General features: G+C 49.6%; 1 protein-coding gene and 1 non-coding gene across 2 annotated transcripts; both read left to right on the forward strand.

Moving 5' to 3' along the window:
• The first annotated feature begins 594 nt into the window (after positions 1 to 594).
• TRNAC-GCA (transfer RNA cysteine (anticodon GCA)) lies at positions 595 to 666 on the forward strand. The gene has a single exon. It is a non-coding gene; the product is annotated as a tRNA-Cys (tRNA).
• Positions 667 to 15266: 14600 nt separating this feature from the next.
• Positions 15267 to 18544, forward strand: LOC108863853 (uncharacterized). The gene is made up of 4 exons (XM_018638504.2): positions 15267 to 15520; positions 15804 to 15961; positions 17769 to 17929; positions 18148 to 18544. Exons 1-4 carry the CDS (start codon positions 15267 to 15269, stop codon positions 18298 to 18300), a joined length of 726 nt encoding a protein of 241 aa, XP_018494020.1. The 3' UTR covers positions 18301 to 18544.
• The last annotated feature ends 3791 nt before the right edge of the window (positions 18545 to 22335 follow it).

Genomic DNA, 22335 nt, shown 5'->3' on the forward strand with positions numbered 1-22335 from the left:
ACTTTGCTCTTCGCTGGGATCGAACCCTCGGCCGAGTGCGCGCGGCGTCACTCCACGGAATTTCAGCCTCTCCTCACGACTTCCACTCCGTGGAGGGCCCATAGTGCCCGAGAAATGGAAGACACGCTAACCACTTGACAACCCTTCGGTTCACGCCGGTGATGACTTGGTCGTTCTCGGATTTCTCATCATCATCAGTATCTCTCGCATGGTCTCCGCGAACTTCGAAAGCAAGGACGCCCAAGTGATCGAGAGCGTTGTGAATCGTTTCAAGAACACTCCGCCGAGACCATTTCCCGATATGTTCCTATAAGCTGACTTTGACTGACTGGCGTTTTGCCTTGTGAGGGAGAGAAATGGCAGCTGCTTGCTTGAATACCCTGTTCGAAGGTGAACGACGACCGTCGATGAAACAGTGTCTCTCATTTTTTAGCTCGCGATCAAAACTCTTTCAAATTTTGTGGTCTCAAACAAAGAGTTGATTAAGCTTCGACAGTGTGCGATATGGGTCGCTCTCGGCGCTCACTTTGAGCTTCGGCCGCACCGTTCATCGCCGCGCGGCCAAAATCGTCGATGGTTCGTTGTGACACACGTGGGGGTATAGCTCAGTGGTAGAGCATTCGACTGCAGATCGAGAGGTCCCCGGTTCAAATCCGGGTGCCCCCTGTCCCTTTTGCCGGAGCTCGGAGGAGCGGATGAGCTGAAGAGGATTTCTCCCCGATGCTCGAGATCGTCAAGAATCAGGGTCGTGAGCGTGCTCGCTTCTTGATGAGAACCGTGCTTGAAAGAGGATCGCGGTTTGGAGAAGTGTGTCAACGCGTCACGAGGAACGTCTGACGGCAGCAGGGCGTGAGCTTAGGACAAGTCCGCGTTGCACGAGATGTCGCCGGACACACTCGATGGTTGCACATTTTCACTCTCTCTCGCCATTAGCGAGGTGTAGAAGTCTCTCCGAACTCTCCATGTGAACGAGCGAGCAAATGAAAGACTGAGCGAGTGAGAGTGCGAGTCAATGTGTATTTTGCTGTATTTCAGAAAAGCAAGCGGATGGCTCTAGAGGCCGAGAAGGTTGTTCTTCAACACCATCTGGTCTACCACCAGCGGCAGTGACACCACTACAGCCGCCGCCACCACCACCACCAACTATACGACTACATGCGAGTGGCACTGCGATCCTAGCGGCATAGGACGACGATCTCCCATTGAGTTACTTGGTTGTGCATTCGGAACAGGCAACAATAGCGCGCAATCAGTCTTCACTTTGAGCAGGGGACTTTTGAAAACTCGATACACGCGGCCCTCGCTCACTCGAACTCGGTTCGTCGTTCATCGTGCGCGTTGAGTTCATTAGGGCCCAGATGAAGTGTATGAGCTGTTGTGCGGCGGCAGCGGCGGCCAGAGAGAGACCGTTACATCAGTCAGCGGGTTGTTACTGAATACTCATGTGTGCTGCATCGTACGGAGAGAGCATAAAAGACCGGGCGACAGAATGAAAAAAAACGAACGGGACTTTTCGAAGAATACATCGTTGCGTGATATGCGTTCTGCGTTAAGCGGTTTCCGCTCAGCGACCGAACGCGCGCCGCCACGATTCTTTCCGAGGAGCTTACGTGTACATTTATTGATTACCTGGTCATTGATCCCGTCAATGATACTCCCGAGGAAGTCTCTCTCCTATCGGATAATCCTCGAGGGGGCTTCTCGGTTCGATTGGCGGAGGAAAGAAGCCGCGGAATTCGGAGCTTGAAGCTGACACGGGACCCTCATGATTAGAGCCACTCGCATGTGATGACTGCTGTCCCTGCGAGCTCACATGCCAGTCGTCGACCGCTAGCAAAGATGTTGTACTCAAGACTCAGTGAGGCAGAAACCAAAGTGCTCAGCAATTTCGAAAATTGCTCTCCAGTCTAGCCGACATATGGTATCGCAAGTCACCACAGGCAGCAGCAGCAGCTCCTTCCCACATCGATTGGCCTTCCAATGTTTTGGTCTTTTCCGTTCGCACGAGTGCTGTAGGTAGTTGTACCAATGTGTTGGAGACGGGAGATCCGACCCCTAAAATCCGCCATCGACTCATCGAGCAACAAACGATCCTGAAGTGCGCACCGGTTTCCGGGTGTGGGTGGATTGTGTCACTTTATTATGAGGAAACTAAGAGTCATTATTCATCACGGAGCCTAATGGGAGCTCTGTCCTCGGATGATTATGACAAGCAGCAGCGATACGATATTTCGAATCGTCATTCGGGAAAAATTTCGCGCGCCCTGCGACTGGCGATGAGCCTCGTCTTGTCGGTGGCTGCTCTCGCATCGAGGGACTGGACGAGCGTCTTCGATTCAGACTTGGGACTCCATAGAACGATAGGAAGTCTGCCCATCTGGCCTCGAGCGGGATTCGCTCACTCCACGTTGAAGTCGTTAATGCGAGCATCTCAATCTACCTAAAGGTTTTGCAGCACGCCCCTGCAGTGAAACTGAGTCAGTATGATTCCCTGTCCCCTTGTATTTCGCTTTTCGCTGCCTAATCCTTCCAGTGAAGTCGACGAGCTTAGGTTTAACCAGCTTCGACTCATTTATTACGGATGTCAAAGTTTCTCTGTCCCTAACGGGTTTCGACATGTTTAGTTTGGAGGAAAAAAACTTCCGAATTCAGGAGTGACTGCACTGTCGCCAACACCATCGAGGTACAAATGCATTTCCTATCCCGGGCCCTGGCTGATCCAGGAGAGCACCCGCTAGTTCGCGTAGTCGCTAACTGACTTACTGAGTAGGTAGGTGTTAACGATTCGGGCCAAACTCGATTATGAAATCAACATTTTGATTGATGTTTTCGGTGTACGAACTCACGAAGACCGACCGACAGTCGCCGACGGACGGACGCACCGACAGACGAACGGTTGTGCAAGTCTCACTGCGAGTTGAATCATGCCGAGGCACAAACTGACTGAGTCGAATCGACACTCTCCATGCCTTCGCTTTTCACTTCTCCGCACGCGGCGGATGCTCGAGGCTGGATTAACGGACACATCGGTCATGCTCGGAACCACCAACGAAACACATGATTCTTGTTCAGTGGAGGTCAGACAGGAGACCTTCGAATCCCTAGATATTCGAATTGCCTTCGAATCTCATTCGGATTCCCGATCCCTTCAGTCGGAATCTACGAGAAGCCTGCATGGAGGAACTCGATTTCCGGGATCGAGAGAGTGATATTGCAATCCCATCAGAGTCTTACTTTATTCGGAGTCTCCAAAGCGATTGCTACAGGTGACAGCCGTCCGGGATCCCGGGAACGAGTCCTTGACTCGTAGTGATCAATTTTTGCGAAGAAATACCACACCGCGTTCCCATCGGTCAGAAATGCAGATGCCCCTTAATTCAAGTCCACACTGGTCACCCTGGACACCTGCAGACATAGCCATCGTCGAGCTTGATAGATATGAGTTTTTTCCGAGCGAAAATTCGCCGAAATTCTCTGGCTCGAGTCAGTGTCTCTCTCACAGCAATTTGCATATAGCTTGCATGTGTGTAGTTATTAGAGGATGTGATGAATACAAAAATCTGCTTGGCCAGCAAAAAAAGCCCCCATGCCAATACAGAGGAAGAACTTGTTAAGAGCTGCAGGCGGTATCCGGCGCCCATACCTCGATCTACATAGATGGCCAGAAAACATATCTAGTCCACTGCCAGTTGCACCTGGTCAGCGCCCAGTCGGTCAAAAAGGCTGACTATGAGGGCCACTGAGTGTGCGATTCGGGTTCCGAGTAATTTTTCGCGAATCCGGATTGCTCCGCATTCGCATAACCTGCGACTTTCACAGAGTTCACGTGATATACGTGGGACGCCTCTCGATCTCTTCTGGCTCCTCTCCCAGAGAGATGCGATGCTCCCTCGGTCATGGTTTTTTTCTCTTCGCCTTGCTCCGACGGCCGTCCGAATGTGTGTCAATCTAGTATTTATTCGAAGAACGACAAATTCTGGATTTATTGAACCGCTCATGCCCGAGGGCACGATCGATAGGTGTGCAGTTCGGAACCCAGCGTGAAGTGAATAACGATGACGATATTCAAATAGGACTCGAATAGCTCCGAGGGCACAACAATACGGAAGCCCGCCTTCAGGGGCGCGCTCGGTTTTTGGCAGCTCATAGAACTCGTGCATGATGCGAGGGGACTTCTCCGTAATTTACCGATGTCCTGCGCATGACTCGCTAGATTTCTCAGCGTCAGTGGCATGGATATGTGGATGTCGCTTAGTTGGGAACTTAGATTCGTTATTGGATCTCTTATATCCGACCGTTCCCAAACGCTCCGAATTCGAGGACGACCACATCGAAAAAAGCGAGATGCCTCGCTCTCATGCTCCATGGCCGTGTCGGCAATCATTCAATCCCTATTCTCCTTACTCCTCCAAAAATTTGACTTCGGCGACTGCTTTGCCCGTGCTATCGATAGGGTCCTAGCATCGGCTCTGGAATGATTGGTCCCCGCGCAGTGGCTGATGATTCAGAGGCGATTCTCCTTAGGGTATTCGTCTTCATTATTTCATCCCACGTTACATCGGACCGGTGCGTGTTATCACCGAACACGGAAAAAACAGCGAAAAAAACAGGCGCGAGATGCATCGTTAATTATTCGATCACAAGAAGCGATTCACGGACAGCTGTATGGAGCTTGATCGAGCATCCGCAGCCGCGCTACAGAACGCTTCCCGGAAGCAATGATCGAGGTGCAGAAAAGCAGAGCTCCCCGAGACTCCGATGATAGTGTGACCTGTTATGATATGTCGCATTCGGACCTACCCCGAATATCGAGCTATTCGAGAACGTTTAGGGCGAAAGCCCAAAACACATATCGCTCTACACCGATCAATTTACAACATTTCTTTATTCTCCGACGATTGTCCCATTGATGACTGGAACTGACGTCGTCGTTGCATTGACTACTTTGAAACAGTGCCCTTTTCCATCGCACTCTCCGACGTAAGTTGCTTTCAATATATTCGTTCCTTCAACATAATCTTTGATCTCACATTCCGTTCCCGCCTCCTTATATCCATTCGGTTTGTAGAAGATCTCTTGACTGGTGCAGAGGATATAACATGAGGTCAGCTGGAATATTCGAGAAAATTAGCACAGACTCCCCATAACTCCGACAGCGCCATACATACGCTTGACAGCCCAAACTTCGGTCCCGGACCGGCCAGGGATCATGGATCCCGTCGACAGCGTTTCCTGCGAGGGGTCTAGGATAGAGAACTCACGTCGATTATCTCCGTGTCATCATCTGGACAAATCGATGTGTCGTTCGATGGAAGTTGTTCTTCATCACTGATCGTTGTTGAAGAAATCGTTGTCTTCGTTTCCTCTCGAGACACTTCAGACGAATCCAGTTCGAAACTTGTACCGGAGGAATCGCTCTGGGAACTATCCGAAGAAGAATTCTGCGCCGAAATCAACGAGCTCATGAGCAGAACTGCCACGAGTGCGAGTTTCGTCAAAGGAGCCATCGAGCTGCTTTCCGTCACAGGTCATAAAGTTCACACCGGGTATCGGCCTGCTCGGAGAATTGTGATGAATGAATTCGGAACAACTCCCGTCAGACTGCACCCAATCCTCAGCGTTGTCTTCGAAATGTCGTTCGTCCCGGAAGATATTAAACGGGTGAATCACTTTCTTCTGTGCGAGACAACAGCCTGTTTACGTCGGCCACAGCTCCGCGTCAAGTTATGGTAGTTTACTGATCCCTCTACGACTTTCACGAGATCCCTCAATTGCAGTGACCGCGCAATCATGTGACATCTGCTAGAAAGGAGAGGATGGCAACGCACTCGAGACTTAATTTGTCTACTGACTCATTATAGACACGGCGTCTCATCGATGCGAACGTAGAACCACATACCATCAACAAGCTCGACCTGAGCCTTCTTTTGATCGATGGGACAAGGCTCTTGAATTTATTTCCATCCCAAGGTCGTTTGGTACAAGGAGCCTATGCGCAGTTCATTCCCGAAAGCTCTTTCGAATAATCGATCCGAAGTGTTCGAAGATCCTTCAATCCTGAACGATGGGGAAAGCTTCAATCCGTACGAAGTATTTCGGCACTGCATGCATCGTTGAGCTCCACTTTGTCCGGTCGCTCAGTGGATTTGAGGTCTGATCGGATTTGAATGGTGAAATGATTTGTGGCGGAAACCGTGATTTGCATTTCCATACCGCGGGATGATAAGCGAAAACCGTCGGGTGAGCGCCGCCGATGTCTAATGATGAATAATTGACTGTTTTCAATTTTGCAGTCCAGCGTTTTACACAATTTCTTTGACCGCCGTCATTGCACCATTGCTCTGGAAGAGGATGAAGATCATCTTTGAAGTTTTAGGACGCGCGGTCGACGCTGACGTCTTCACCTGCTAGCGGACTGGTGCCCTGGATGCAACGGTAGAGAGGATAGAGCAAGAAGGGTGAGGATTCTCGGAAGAAATCATAAACATTGGATGCTCGTATCAGCTTTTGTCTGGGAGCGTCTGCTTAGAATCAGAGCAAAGGAGCCAATAGATTGTCGATAGCTTCAGTGTGATGCGAGTCAGTCATCATAGTTTGAGGTTTTCATTTATTCGTTTCTCTGTCCTCGTTTCCTCAGCGGAAACGCCTCAGTTTACGATTCATCACGTTCTACTCCGAGAGGATTAGTGGCTCCTACCGTCGCTGGAAACGATGATCCACGATACGTTGACCTGCAATCAGTCCTGGTGTAGGAAGCCTCTTATAGAGTTTGATCACTCGGCTATGCCGGACGGGGGGACGCTCCTTCGGCTTCTTCTCGGCTGAAGCTTTGTGGAGATAGAACTCGGGGTTTCCACACGGTGGGATATAAGGATTCGGAAAGCTGACACTATGGAATAACACCGGTTTTCGGTCTTTCTCTCAATGGCTCCGAGATCCGAAACTCGATTTATTCCATCGATACCGTGAGGAGGTATGAGGAGCGCAACGCTCCAATCTATACCAAAAGTTCAATTGATTAAAGACCCGAATAATCAGACCAGAATCAAGATATCGTGGGGAACTTCTCCCCTGGTACCATTGTACGCGGAAGCTCTCTTTTCGAGAATTCGGATCAGCCGTGAGCCTCCCGCAATGCCGAAGTCGATGAGCTCCTATCCGCGCACGTCAAGTGCATGTTCATTACCGCTTCTCCTCTTCGCAATTCTGACCGATAGGAAGGGGAGAGTACAGAGAAAGCTATGAAGAATACTCCATCCTGGGTTTCCGTGAGAAGCACTGAGCTCATCATGAGCATGGTGATCGCGATGGGCGTTCATATCACGGAAAGTAGCATTTCCCCCCCTGGATCATATCTTAAGGAAGATCCATGCTCTTCATAGTGCTGCCCCACCCCTCCCGGAGAAGGGGCTCGCAATGAGGACTGCCAAGATTAGACTAGTGGTCGCGAGTAATTTTGACTTTCGTCATTATGAAACTCAAACATTGCGAGTAAGGGTCGAGCGTTCTGCGGACGTGTGGACATGATGTTTCTCGCCAGTTCCCACACGAATCGGAACGGCTCCCGGCTAGCCACTCGTGAACACATCGCGTTCCAAAGCGAGGGAGTACGCCCGCATCAAGAACTCTTCTTTGCTACGAGCTCTCCCCAAGGAGGTTTCGCTGAATACTTCCGGGTTACTGAACGTCCATCGATTAAACATGTTCGAACGTTCGTATTCGGTCATATGAAGAGGGTGAAGACGAAGAATACGTACGTTTTAGGATTTACAGAGAGAAAGCTCTGCAACGATCCGACCCCACCGGGGAGGCTGCTCGGCTCTTACGAGCGTGATATAGAAGTTTCACTCGCAGAGAAAATGACCAGGGCGCTCAGACGATGATGAGAGACAAAACGCTGAAATCACCACTCATGGAAAAATGCATCTCCCTTGCAATGTTCCGGGAACGCTTCTCTGAATTTTAATGTAGGAGACGATTCACAGACCTGCCGCGACTCGGCTCCGACCTGTGCGTCGCGTCGACAGGGCATTCACTCTTCACAAATCAAAGTTCAAATCTCTTCTCTGCGAAGCGGAGCATCTTGAATCCACATTGCGCTCACGTGATTGATTTATTTACGTCCGAACAAGGTAGTTGATAATTGAGCTTCGCTGCTGTTGCTTCAGTGCATTTTTCCCGCATTCCACTCCACGTCGGCTTGTTCTCCTTTCTCAACAGGGAGGCATTTCCTTCCATGAAAAATCGTGTTACCTCTTTCTAAGACGATTATCACCCTCCCGAGATGCCCTCAAATTACCGCGAGCTGATTTTCCCCAAAGCTCGCTATGTGTCTCCGCCACAGCCTTCATACTCGCGGACGTTCTCCTCTCCGTAGGAACACTGGGGTCGGTGGATTCTCCGGAGGATATTCGCCCCAAGGATCGTCAGTCATGGAAGGGATCAGCTGCCGAGGCAGCTGAGGCGCCGTTTCGCAGCGTAATCTTCAAGCTGAAAAATCGGATCTTCCAGGTCTTATTGCGAGACAGTATATTTTGAGAAGCAAGATGTCCCCATTCCAAAAGTCGAGTGATTATTTTATTCGACTTCCGAGTATCAAGCCTGTCACCAGCGAAAAAGTCACCGATGACATCCGCGAGTCAGTAGCGCACTCTCCGCGATGACGAGAGGAAAATCGAAAATAAAAATACCCGATAACAGCAACAACAAAGACACCGCCAACAACTCGCTTCGCTACCGGAATCGACCTTTCCTTTATACAGAGGCGAGAGCCCTTGACACTTTGGATTTAGTCGCCACTAGACGATTTCTCAAGTCTGAAACATCGACGCGAAGAGAACCGACACGGATAAAGACGTTGCCCCCCGTTTGGGAAAATCTGTGGATCGGCGTTCGAAACGCCGGCATCGATCCGGAAGCCCGATAATGCGAGCACGCCTGTCTCGCTTACTCGAGCTGTGCCTTACTCGATTTCAACGATTTCAGAATTCCTCTTGGTGACTCGTCCGAGCTGACCATCGTTGGGTGGACCATTCAGTGGGGCAGTGTCTTTCTCGTTAGCAATGCGGCTCGTCGGACGGTGACGCACCGATTCGTCCAATTACCGCAAGCCGATCAAAATTTTCGGAGCATACCCGAACCTTATTCAATCATTGCTGGTCTTGTGGTCGATCATACGTGATTGAGGGGAGTGGAAATACTTCCATGAATAGGGACGTTTCTCACACGCGGCGACGACGCGCGTTGAACTCTCGGTGATTTCCGCTTCGCGTACCTGTCGCGTCACAGAGATGTTCCCTAATGGGTTTTGAACCTCTCCGGAATCATCCGACGCGATGATCGCGTGGTCTATCGCCATCCAGCCGGCCGCATGGGAAATTCTACAGTATTGCCGGAACAAGAAAAAAACGTTGTCGTTCATCGAGTCTTCGCCTGCGCGAAACAAAACTGAACCGCAGCAGCTGATGACAGCCAAAGAATCTTTTATGTCCGGCGATACAAATCATCAAAAACTCTTCCAATGAGAATGACTGCGGCACCGACGCCTCGCAACGGAATCGCTTGCGTGCTCCGAAGTTGTGTGATTTCGCGGATGCGGAATGTCTTGCCGCATCTTCTCGTTCCTGAATCGGTTTAATTGCCTCCGATGTGCTCCTCGTGGGAAAATTTTACGATGAGAGATGCAAGCCGCTCAAGAAGGGAGATGTCGGCGGAAATTCACTCTATTTCGTCGAAAAATCTGGGTGGAGCAGGCATTGTATCCCGGTCGCTCCGTGAAAGCTTTGTTTGTGAGCTATATGATGCTGTGACGTAATTCAGACCAGCATTTATGTGGTCAATACTTCAGTGTGGTCGACGATGCTGCAAGCGGACGTATGAATGGGCAGACGCCGGTTTACGGAGCGCGGTTTTTGACACCGCCACTTAAAACATCGGCGCGAGTAAACGAGAAGAAAGACTTGATGAATGATCGCGGTCGATGGGGTTCAAAATCGTCTTCCGCGAGCGAGGAGAGATTGCTGCGTTCCTCTTTCCTCTTGTCGTAGGAGTCAAATAGTACAAATCTCATCAATAAATCGTCGATGGACGATGATCTGAGTGATAGAGAAACGACCGGATCGAATGATCATATTTTTTTTCGAAATACTCAGCGCCCCAGTTTTTCTCCCCAGACGTCTCGCGTTAAGCACTTTGAACCAATCCAGAGACGCTCAATCATTTCAATCACACTTCACGGGCGCTTCCATTTCCTTCCCCTAGAATGAGATTCAAATTATCTTTCCCTTGATGGTAGCGACTGTTTCCAAGAGAAGAAATAGAGCTGATCAAATCTGGAGTCTCCATGTACCTCTGATTCGAAGGGACGCTTCGGGAGAACCTCGCTGTGGCGCGGGGAAATTAGAATTTTCCCGCAGAATCTTTCGAGTTCTTGACCAGGTTCGAACTTCATTACAAAAGAAATGCTCAATTTTAGAAGATGACTCCTGGTGTTATGAGCCCGTGCCAGTCGGCTCTTTTTTTGGTGCTCGGTCAGCTTCACGATGCCCGATAGGCTTCGCAAAAATGCGGAGCAAAAGTCATAATAATGGGACGGAGTCGATATCTCGGAATTTCAATCATTCGGTTGGGCAGCGTGGAAAGAGCAGGAGCAGGCTTCCGATGGCTCACAGGATCGATTTATCGATAACTGACAAGCAGCGGGCCGTATTACGTGAGCCTTTTATGCGATACAGCTCTAACGAGGAAGTTTTTGCTGTGTACATTGTGAACTATCTGGTGAAAACTAGACGGGGAAGTCCTACGCCATCGGCGAAGCGAAAACCCCGAACCAAAACCACAAATACCCTTTGCTTGATTGACGTCTTCCGAATGAGACACAAGCCCCGCGGAGGGATCATCTTTTTCTTAATTTCGAAAAATCCTATCGAGAACCTGCCATCGACGAACCGGGGGCCACGTCGGAAGACGCCACTCGCTACCCACGATCGAATGCCGAATTCCTGACTTGAATACGTTCAAGAATGTTCATAGCTCCCTGCGGGGCAAATTATGCATCTGTGTGAATTATATCGAACATAGGCTTGTGGGTGTTTGTTCTAAATGCTCAGTCCGTTCTACATTTGCTGTGAATTCTGTCATTTCCGCTACAGAGCCGCGTCCCATGCTACATCGTATCCACTGAAACATTTAGCGCGTCTGGCATTCCTTGAGGAAGAGAGCCAGGAAAATACGGTGACGTCAGGCGTGCATACGAGGCTAGAACAAAGCGTGACGCATAGAATCGGATCGGAATCCATGACGGAATCATTTGATATTCGAATTCCGATCGAATACTCTTTTTGAATTCCGAGATGTGTGTTTGAAGTGAACAGCTCCGGAAAGTGATCGGTCTCATCGTTTTTTTCTTCGCAGTCGACTGAACGAAAGCGCTCAGGCTCCTGATAAGCTGCCTCGATCGGGTGGCGAATGAATAGCTGTGACGAGCTAGTCAGCTTGAACCGTCATCCTCAACAAAAAAAGAGGAGTTAAAAAAAGCCAACGAAAATTCTCGGGATTGGTTTCAATATGAGGAGATAAAAACCTTATCAAATCTTTCATCAGTAGTTTTGGCAGTAGTCTACTCGCATCCCTCAGTTGCCCTACGTCGAGCTCATACTCATGCACCTGCAGATACAAGTAGGAAGTAAAAATGCTTCGACTCGAAACCAGTTCGATGCTGTTGTCATCGACAAACCAGCTGGTGGTGCCACCATATCACTGCAGACTCTTCTGGTGCCAGTACTCGTCCTAGCCCCGGTAGTCACCGATGCTGCCAATTTAGGTATCTGAGGAATTCCACTCTGAGAGCTATCTACCTACTACCTACGAGCCGACTATGTACATCGGAGAACCGCTCTCTCCAGGGGCTATTCTAATATTTGCGTTAAAAATACTCGCGAACAGAGCGAGAGGGCCAGGAAGTACTGGTCGAGAGCACTAGGCGGAGTGACTTTGCATACTTTGGCCCCTACATGATCAGGTCTGATTGGAGCCTTCGTCGAGAGTTTTTGCTTGGGGAATGATTTTTTCGCATGAGTTGATCTGAGTCCGCTCCTAACGGGCAATGGCTCTGGATCAAGGCATCGCATCGCGAATCGCGAGCTCGGGCTTGAGTCAAGGAAGACAATCCTCGATGTCCGTCTTTTGAAATTATCGGCTCCCATAGTGGCTTCCACGTTTTTCTCCAGAGCCATCGGCATGCTCCACTCAGCCGGAGGACTCGAGTCACCGGATTGCTGCAAGTTGAAGTACGGACCACGAACCAATTCTCGGATCAGTCCCGATCGTTTACCAGAATAGACTGAAGATGTCATGTCTCATGTCATGATAATCTGCGCAGACATCTAGCCCCTCCCAAGAGCGAGGATGACGGAGCGATTTTCGAAGAGCATCATCTTCATTGAGGAAAAATGCTCTCGCCGTATGACTGCGGCTTTCTCAACATCGTGAGTGCATCGCCCTATGAATCCCGCACGGCCTGCATCTGAGCTGTCCCGTAGACGTCCTCAGTCTTCTCAGGTCTGATCAGCAGAGCGCGGGGATTGTGCTCACGTCAGAATGAACACGTGATTTTCGACCGGGGACGGGCCAATCAAAAGGGCGAACTTTCATGGTGGCGACAATTTGGATTCATAGCAAATTCGAATCGTTCATCTTCGGGGCGTGGGGACCGGAAAGCCTAAATCGCATTTAGCTCGAATTCGACTGAACGGAAATCAGCAATCGGCAGTGCTCATTAACAAAGTTGATCAACCGCATCCCCCATTCGGTATTTCCATCGGAACGTTAGCGTCAAACGTCTGAACGACTCGCAGCGATAAAGAGAAACGTTTGGCGCCCGCGGTTCGAATCCGAGGGTTCGCTTCAATGGAGGAGACAATCGATAGGGGAGGATGTTCTATGTTAAATTTATTTTCGTAAATCTCCTCACGCCGCAGGTGAAGCTAACGACATCCAAGCACGAGATTCGAAATATGATCGGAACAGGGGCGAACACCGAAAGTTGACGATTGTGTGAACGAGGCAACGAATCCTAGTCACAATTACTCGGGAAGAAAATCACTTCGGGATTGTCCCGCCTCACTCGCCACCTCTGATTCTGAGTCAAACTAGAAAAAGACAGATCAAATATCCTCGAACGCAGGTCCTGCTCTAGGGAATGAGTTACAGATCTGTGCAGGAGCTCGTTCGGCAGCATAGCGATAAGATCGCAGGCTCTCCGTCCAATAGACCGTCATAAATATGCGGAGTATTTTTCAAATGAAACCTCATAAGCAAATTTTTTTGAAAGCAAGCATAGGGACGGGAAGATATGGGACAGTAAAGGAAGATTGTATCGTCAGTCGTAAATCAAGTCCCCGTCCTACCTGGTCGCTGGCAAACGAACGAGAATCAAAGCGGCGAGAAAATCGCTCGCTTACCAAGCCTAAATTCAATTATCAGCCCCCTTTCATGAGTCACGGCCTCCGTGAGCGTTCGCGTTGCTCAATCCGGTGCGAGTCATTTCCCACCTAGACTTTTGTTCCCCGCCAGACAATGAGTGACTGAAGCATAGCCGCGATGAGGATGGGACCATGTGTCTTATAGATTGTGACTTGAGTAATAGCTCCTAGAAACTCTCGTTCGATTTGGGACACTGTCTCCCGGATGAAAGTTCCGCATGCCGACTCGTGAACGTCATTTTCGGAGCGAAACTAGGCTATCCCCGAGTCCTCGGGTTTCGGGCTGTTCCGTACGAGTTCTCGGAAAGGAGCGTCATACGTTGGTTTGCTTTGCTGAACTGACTGATACAGAATTTCAGAAACGCTTTCCGGATGGCGAGGGGAATTCGGTGCGACCTTGGGTGAGAAAAAAGGCCAGAAATGTTCATGACTTAACTCACCGACCGACTGTCTGTCTGCATGACACTGCTTGATGAAATTACCAACTTCCGATCCACCTGCCCCGAGATCAGATAAGTCTGTGGTCCTAAGACTTCCTTATGTCTTTTGGATGACTTCTCGCCGTGGGTTCGGATCGCAGCTTTGATCTGGTTCCGGTCCTATGAAATATGCAACAAATCATTGGAATGTGACCCGAGGTTCTATCGAGTGACCGGCTTGTGAGACTATGGTGAAACAGAGGGATTACATTGTGTGTGGTGTTTTTCTTCTTCTCCGCTTGATTTTTGGTAAGACTAAGAACACTTTGTTCGCTGTGATCAATCGGTTTCATTATCGAGCGATGCTGTTGAAATAGATTCTTTGTATTTGGTTCGAAAATGGATTCCCCACAGCGAGCCGAATCTCATCCCTTCATGTAGCGGATGGAAGACGGAGCTGGATTTTCAAATTAGGGGGGTTCGGCTACGAATGCGATGACATAACTTCCTGGAGCTCGCAATCTGAGTCCTCCGGATGCGTTCCAGATTCCTAGAGCCAGCCTACAATTTAATTACCTTACCTTGAGCCGAGAGACTCGAAATTTTCACCTAGAAAGAGAAAGAGGGTGCGACTCCTTGAGTTGCTGAAATGATGATGGTGCTCTTACCTGAAGGTATTTCTTCAGTCTCAGAGCGAAGTGATCGCCTAACAGTGCGGCGAGCTCATGGGAAGCATGGGTCAGAAGGCGGGAAGCGCGCGCCTGATCTCGTTAGAGGTGATAGGGGGGGGGGGCGCTTGAGGCCTTTTTGGGCTGGGAAGGCCTTTAATTTTTTCGCTCACCTGCTAGCGGGGAACTCATCCGATCAGAAAGTTTGATTCTGGGGCATTTCGGTCAGGAGTAGTCGTTTTGTCTGCGTTCGAACAAAACTGGGGCTATAATAGAAATATCTTGGGAACGAATCAAACGCGAACTGCTGAGCCAGTCTGTTCTGCCCGTCACGCTTACTGAGTCGATAGGCCGCAGTGAAGGTGAGTACTCCAGACGAATCTTTCTATTCACTCCACAGCTAGATGGCAAGACATCCTTGAAATGCCCTGGGAACAGTTCCGGGGAACTGATGAGCGCCTATTGCAAGAGGATACAGAAGCAGAAGCAGAAACAGCAACGATAGCTCGACTGAGGATCATCGTGGAATATATTGTTCAAGTCTGCTCCACAGTAGAATAGATTCGAAGAATTCGTAGCTGTCTCTCCTCGTACTCTAAAGGAATATGCCTCAGTCGGAGCTCGGGAGCTTTGCGGAATCGGAGCGTCCAAACAGAATAACGCCGAAATATCTCCTAATTCTAGGATTTTTTTTCCGCATGTCTCCGTCAGTTCGGGCGTTGGAACGCGAAGAGTTGGTTTCGGACAATTTTGTTGTCGGGCAGAAATCTAGGAGTTTGGATGAGGGCCCATCGAGACCCGGCACATCCGCCGCAAATGACTTCGTGGACGACATTCTGAAGAATCTCCCGAAATTCGACGCGCGAATCGACCCGGCGCAGTTGGGAGATCTCACAAAAGGAGGCGTTCACCTCGCAAACATCACACTTACCGGCATCAGTGACGCGTACAGGTACAATACCATCGCTGCTCCACCTCTGATTCATTCAGCCGCGATTTGTTTCCGATTTTTCTTCCGCATTCGAAGCCGGTCAGTCCGTCGTCCGCTGAATCTTTCGGTCGGTCGGTCCATCCATCCATCAGAAGGATAGATGGCAAACAGACAAACAAACAGAGTAGAATCCCCGGGAAAAGTAGGGCTTTGCCTGTCTGAGAGAAGATTCGCTATCGGGAAGGAAAAAAGGAGAAAAAAATCTGCAATGCGCTCCCCAATCATCTATCGATCGATCACACAGATACGACAACGCTCACTTGAACATCACCGAGGACTCGCTCCATATTATCACGAAGTTAGGTTCACCGAAGCTCGCTTTCCGTGGCCGCTACCGCTACAAGCTACCGTGGCTTCTTCCAAACGTCAACGGTGACTTCCGTTTGGCACTCAACAGGATTGGTAAGCTTCGACCGTTATTCTTACTACTATCGCTTGGTCATGCTTTCATTAGGCTTCGACGGATGTTCAGGGCCGTCGATTTAACTTACGGCTGCGAAGACTGCAGCGAGACGGCGGATTCGTCTCGCCGTCTCTTCAATGGACTGCCAATCTGACATATTACCGTCTTATAGATTGGAGCCAATTATTTTTATGGTACTTTGGCCGAAGAGAACAAGCAACAAAATGACAAAAATCACGACGGCTGTTGCCGGCTCAATCAGCCGAATGAGTGAAGCTGATGTCCTGCTCAAGACTTAGGCATGGCTCATTTTTCAATGCGCGACCGTTGAGTTTATCCTTTTTCGCTTTGCGTAATTGGATCCCCACGGCGAAAACCGGAACCCATGATTATTTGATATGAGTCCGTGAAATCATGAGTTTCGGTCATTCGATCCAAGTTCGGAATTCGCCCTCTTTACGAGCTTCAGCCGTTCGCTCGCAATTTTCTCCCTCGTTCTCGCTTCTCGGTGAAGAGAACATTTGAACCTGGCGAAGTCGAACATAGAATCAAATTGAATTTCTACACCGAACGAACGCCAATGTTATCGATATTAAGATTCCAACAATCAACAGCCATTGTTAGCGCAACATCTGACAAGGGCAACCGCAGTGGAATGTTTGCCCCGCAATATAATGCTGAATGTATCCGCCGATGCGATCAAGCTGGAAGAAGTGAAGGAGTGGAAGAAATTCGATGAGCAATTTTCCACTTGCAAAACGTTCAACGTACGTCGCGGATATGCTATCCGGTCGCGTTTATGCGTAAGTACGGATAGCGATTTTGTCAGGGGACGTCTCCAGCAATCTGTTCTGTGAGCGACCGAGATAAGCGGCTTGATTCGACGTGTTCGCTTATTGCTACACTGTTCGCCCGATTCGCGAGCGATGAAACGATCGAAACTTTCGACGGATATTACGCGAGTAAACGTCAATCAGCACCTCATCATGAATCACCCATAGCGACGACGGGTTGCGTATTTCGGGGACAATCTCTGGAATATACTGCTCAGCGAATATTCTCGCCTTCATGACGCCTCAAGTCGACGCTCATTCCCACTATTCGAGCAAACGGCCGCAGCGTGTCTCGCTCACGAGCGTACAGTTATTACGTCATGGATTGAGCGTGTTGAGTTTCCAACGGAATTTCCAGACTGTGTCGATTTCCGAAAATTTTAGGGAACGGGAGTTCCAAAAATTATATATCGCCGACGAAAGAACTCCCCCTGGTCCCCATCGCGAGTTTTCGCCGCAGAAGTCATTATGATCCTCGAGCCATCGTCCGAGGAAGAAGTTGTTGAGTTCCGCTTCGGTCTATAGCAAGTGAGACCGGAAACTTTATCTGAAGGCATCAAGAGCTTCGAATCATGACCTTCGAAATCCGCGCGCGGAGCGGGTTTCTTTCTTCATTCGAAGATTGAACTTCTGGAGGTATCTGTGTTGCAAGACTAGCGATCGCTCGCTGCGCTGCTGTGAGAGGTACGATAATTCGATTCGTCTGGGGATCTTTCTAACCTGTCATTCGACCAGCGATTGTATCGTTTTACGCTAGTTGACGGCAAGCTAAGCGCCATGTTCCAACACCCATGGAACCCACGGTCAGGTGAAACCCTCCAAGGCGGCAGCGACAACGGATAATGGGTCAGAATTCCCACGGGAGTTCTGAGCTCCGGATCCTTCCGGAGTTCGGGTCAGAAGGCACGGAGATGAAGTAGACAGGCGGCATGGAGGGACTCGCGAACTAATTGAAAGACGATTTTATTCTCAGTGATATTATTCGATATCGGACTGACGCCCGACGGAGCTCGACTTAATCAACTCGAGGTCGCAAATCTCCATTCGATCAGATTTGACGAGCTGAGCGGGTTATCTCCCTTCAACTGGGCTCTACGCTATCTACTGGAAGCGGTGTTCCGTCTCAACAAGAAGGTAATCACCGATCAATCACAGAGGAAGCCGCTGCCAACACTTCCAAATCGATTTCTCGACGCCTCCATCTCGGAAGTTTCTTAGCCTCTCAGGACGCGACCAGAAACCGTCTACGGGGTTAGCCGACCAAAGGAGAAATTCGACGAGCCCAAGTCGATTCCGGAGGCCGAAGGTAAAGACTGAGCTAATACAAATACGAATGGTATTCGCCATTTCAGCCACTCATTCACACTCTGCAGGAGCAGAGTCGCACTTATCTTCTGAAAGCGATGGATTCTACCACGGGAGCCGCCGATGCCATTAATGAGATTGAGAAGGAAATGATCGATGCAAACAGAGCTGAAGACTACCCAGTCAACGACCTCTCATGAAGATGGCACGAACAAAACGAATCAAGCCACTTTTCGATCGATTCATTTCCGAATTTCACACATTCACCCAGTGTGTCGTCTCCTTCAATTGTCGCCATCTCGGAAGCCATCACCTGGAGAACAATCAGATCGGCTCCGGGTCGATCGGGCTCGGCGCTCCAACTCGTCCCTCGGTGATTCGATTTCGTGATTGGACGATTCTCTCGATTGAAACGGTCGGAAGCGAGAAACTGAGCCTCGGGCTCCATCTTTCACTCTCGTCTTCGAATTTAGAACAATGAGAAATCATTACAACCTATCAAGAGTGCGACTCTATCGGTCAAAGGGTTCGAATCCTAAACTTTCTGAGCGGATGTTCCTCAGAGGGTATCCTGGATTCTGAACTACTCCCGCTGTCCTGATCGGATCGATGGGATCCGCTAGGACCAGAGGAAATAGAGAATCAAGGAAGCCAAGTTAAGCTATCCAGTCGTGAGCATTGAAGCGCACTCACTAACGATCTGCGGAAACTACTTATACGCAGCAGTCACAGCAGCCATATGGCGAACTCATATTGATCCAAAGATAAATCATTTTCTAATTGAACACGATGGAAAACTATCCGTACAAACATACCGCGCTGGGACGGAACCCCCTCATGGATCACGGAGCCCGAGATCGCCTGCGCCAAGGTTTACGGCTCCAGTGAAGAACAGGAAGTTCCTGTGTCGCGCAAACTGCTCCCAAAGACCGTCGCCTTGATGCGCTCCAAGTACTGCGTATGACCACGATGTACTCATGTCGGCATGGCGTGTAATTTGTTTTTTGTCTCCAATGACGCGATTCTAGATCTTGGTATCGGCTCGGGATTCCGAAAGGCGTCCGGTTGCCTTTGACGCGTGAGAGCGAATTTTCGAATAAAAAAACTGCCAACACGTCTCATGTCTGACGATGAAAAGTTCCCCGAACAGGAGCGATATTTAGAGCTTTCTTCACGACAAGTACAAGCATGCCTGTCGAAAACCAACAATCACTCTGCGGGATCTCGTGGACGTAACATGAATGCTTGTCTTGTTAACGTCGCTCTCGAGAAAGAACTCGCTCTCCTTCTTGTCGCTGACGGGAGACATGCGAACACTACCACGTACCGCTACCCACTACTTGAACTACGACCACGGTCTTCCCGGCGCGATTAGAGGCAAGCTGTGCGTTCCGAGATAGTTTCAAAATTCTACTTCGAAGTTTCGCCTCCACTCGGGACTGCAAAGGAGAAACATTAAATCTCTCAGAACATTGTGGGGGCTTTCTATCTTTTAGTGCGATAATTAATTCGAGCAAAAAAAAACTGAAGTCCCATGTGAGAAAGAACGTTTTCCGAAATCAGCCATGGGTTCGAGCGCCGGACCCTCGAGCTTTGTCCGCTTGCGCTGTACAGATTTTTCGAAATATCGCTCCGTCTGAAGATTGCGTACCTATTACCTATGTATGTACAACGGAATGTCATTCATCGGAAACGGTAGCCGTCGTAGTAAAACCGAATGACTACTTGAGTTCCATTCAGTCGAGCGACTTCAATCGACGATGTCCCAACCCATCGTTGCGGCAGAAGCGGCCGACAATAGAACGGGCCGGGCGAGCATTCGTGTGAACATCTCCGGTTTCAATCAAATTTTATTTACTCTTGCTCGCGTTTCATTTTGTCTCGACTAAATCGCTTTCTAATAAAACATTCTCCGGGATAGCATTGACTCATTCTGTTCTAGCACGTTCTATGTTTAGCATCAGTCAAGCTGTCACGGCAACCCCACAGTTTCGGCACTGTTTTCCCAAATGCTGCATCCTTCACGTGGGGCTATTATTGGTTTCGGGAGCTTGATGGAAAACGATTTACGAGAGCCTGCAATTTGTTCGCATATTCGTTCCGAACTTGAAGGTGGACAGGTAGACAACTTCTCTTCACTGTCCACGTGGGGCGTAGCCCCCGTGAATCGTTTAGATTCCTACGCGTGCATCGCAAATTAAACGAGCGGGCCATTTGCCGAGCAATCTATCAGATTGCTCCTTCTGGAGTAATCTTCCAAAGATGTTCTTCCACCTCGGCCGCTCATTCACGATGATGCGTTTCATACATCACCGACGCCTTGCGGAAAGATATACGAAATGGCCGTTGCTCTTTTCCTCTCTCCTCCTCCCGTTCTGCTCTCTCGCGAGCGCGCTTCCATTTACTTGGCTGTTCCGTTCCTTGTAGCAAAATTCTGAATTTACGAGGTGGGGTGTCGTCTGGTCGGACGCTAAAGAAATTCGGCCGGAAGAGACGTGCCTCGATTTTGGAAGTGCCAGCCAAGCAGGCACAAAAGCCTTCGAACAAATCATTTCACTTTCGTCTTCTGTCGGCGCGAATAGTCGGACGCACAAACGAAAGAATGAGGAGTAGGGATGGAGAGCTGCACCTTGCGGGTTATGGGATACACCGACGTCTAAACTTCGCTAATGATCGGAAGAACAAATTGATCACAGACTCATCTCGGAGCTCGATGGGACGACATTCCTTCTTGACATCCGCAGGGAGGCCATGAGAGAGGGCGACGATTGTGTCACGAATTACGATCTCATTTGTTTCCGTAAGTTTGGAAAGTGCCCAGAGGAGTCGCACAACTGCAGCATCGCGGCTTCGGCGCGATATTCTTATGGCGAGCGTCCCACTCGGGGCAAGCGCTGTCCGTATTCGACTCTCGCGGTGTCGCTCACGGGTATGCGCCCTGACTCCACTAACTCCTGTTCTGGAATCGCGCTCGCAAACTTGGGCGAGCAATTCGATCTTTGGAATTATAACTTTGAGCTGAGCTGGATGCGGCTCTCCCCGGCGATAGTCTTCCAGGCAGATCTCCCCCGGTCCGTCCGGAGCCGCCAGATTGCTGCTTCGTGAATTCATCCGTCACGGCAATTCCAGAAGAGAGGCCTAGAAACAATTCTTGGTATGATTTGTTGACGGTTCCGTGGGGAAATATTTTTCTCCGCCAGCGCACTCGATCGATGAGGAAATGTATAATCAAACATTTCTCGGGAGCCCGTCCGCATCGGCGCCACCTCAGTCCAAATACATCGAGCTGTGCATAGCTCCGCTCTGTCGACTGCCAATCTCAATCTTCCGTGGAAAAGCAATACCTTCCGAACAGATACGGAACGGTTTGTATGAAGTCTGGCGTGGTGTGAGTGGAGCCGACGTTTTCTCATTTATTCCTTGAGTAATGAGATCGCCGCATTGCGATCCTCATAAACGTTTTATCGCAGTGAACAAGGTAGCGAAAGCCTGATATACCGCATCGGTCGTGACCGAGCTTTCCCCAGCGGTGAGGATATCCGACGTCTCAATAGCCTGGCATGCCCCGAGTTCTTCCCTGACTCGTTTCCGCAAAAAAGATTTCACCTCAAATCTTCGACTGTGTGTCAAACGTACAACAATACAGTTAGATGGCTTGCCGATCTTAATTCGTGGGGATTTGTAGGAGCTCTCAGAAAAAGTCTTCGTCGGCTGTCTTCCTTTCCGTTTTTTTTCTCAGTCACAAATCATGGAATTGAGCTCCTGCAGTCAGACTTCGGTCACTTCAACGTTCCGGATGCCATATCTGGAACAAGGAAAGATCAAGGATCGGAGTTCCATTCCATGTGCATCAGGGAAGTCGAAGCGGTGTAGCTTCGATCATAAGCCTCTGAGACCGAGGAACTAGCCGTCTTCCTCGGTCAGGTGTCTTCCCTCGTGAATATCATGTCCAACATCGAGGAGAGCCTCTCCACATTCCAATATCCTGGGATACCGGCGAGAGCAGAGGTCTCGATCGACCCGCCGAAAGAACTACTCGGATGTGGACCTCCGCAAGCTCAGTATTGTCACCAAGCTCAGGAGCATGGATATCGTCAGGGAGGAGAAATGCAAAATAGATATTGCGTTCAGAGATTATCTGTGGGTGCATCTTCATTTGTCTGTAGCACATCTCCTTGCGCTTTGGCCGCTCTTTTGCAATGGCGACCGAGTGCTAGCCGCGTGCGTGAGAAAAT

The sequence above is a fragment of the Galendromus occidentalis genome, unplaced genomic scaffold (assembly GCF_000255335.2).
Source record: "Galendromus occidentalis unplaced genomic scaffold, Mocc_1.1 scf7180000077086, whole genome shotgun sequence".
In the NCBI taxonomy this organism is placed as follows: Eukaryota; Metazoa; Arthropoda; class Arachnida; order Mesostigmata; family Phytoseiidae; genus Galendromus; species Galendromus occidentalis.

Excerpts from the sequence above, each read along its gene's own strand:
- LOC108863853 (XM_018638504.2), top strand. The coding sequence starts at position 15,267 with ATGTCTCCGTCAGTTCGGGCGTTGGAACGCGAAGAGTTGGTTTCGGAC. Across the intron at positions 15,962-17,768 it reads TTTGGCACTCAACAGGATTG|TGATATTATTCGATATCGGA; the intron begins GTAAGCTTCGAC and ends TTTTATTCTCAG. Across the intron at positions 17,930-18,147 it reads TGTTCCGTCTCAACAAGAAG|CCACTCATTCACACTCTGCA; the intron begins GTAATCACCGAT and ends TCGCCATTTCAG.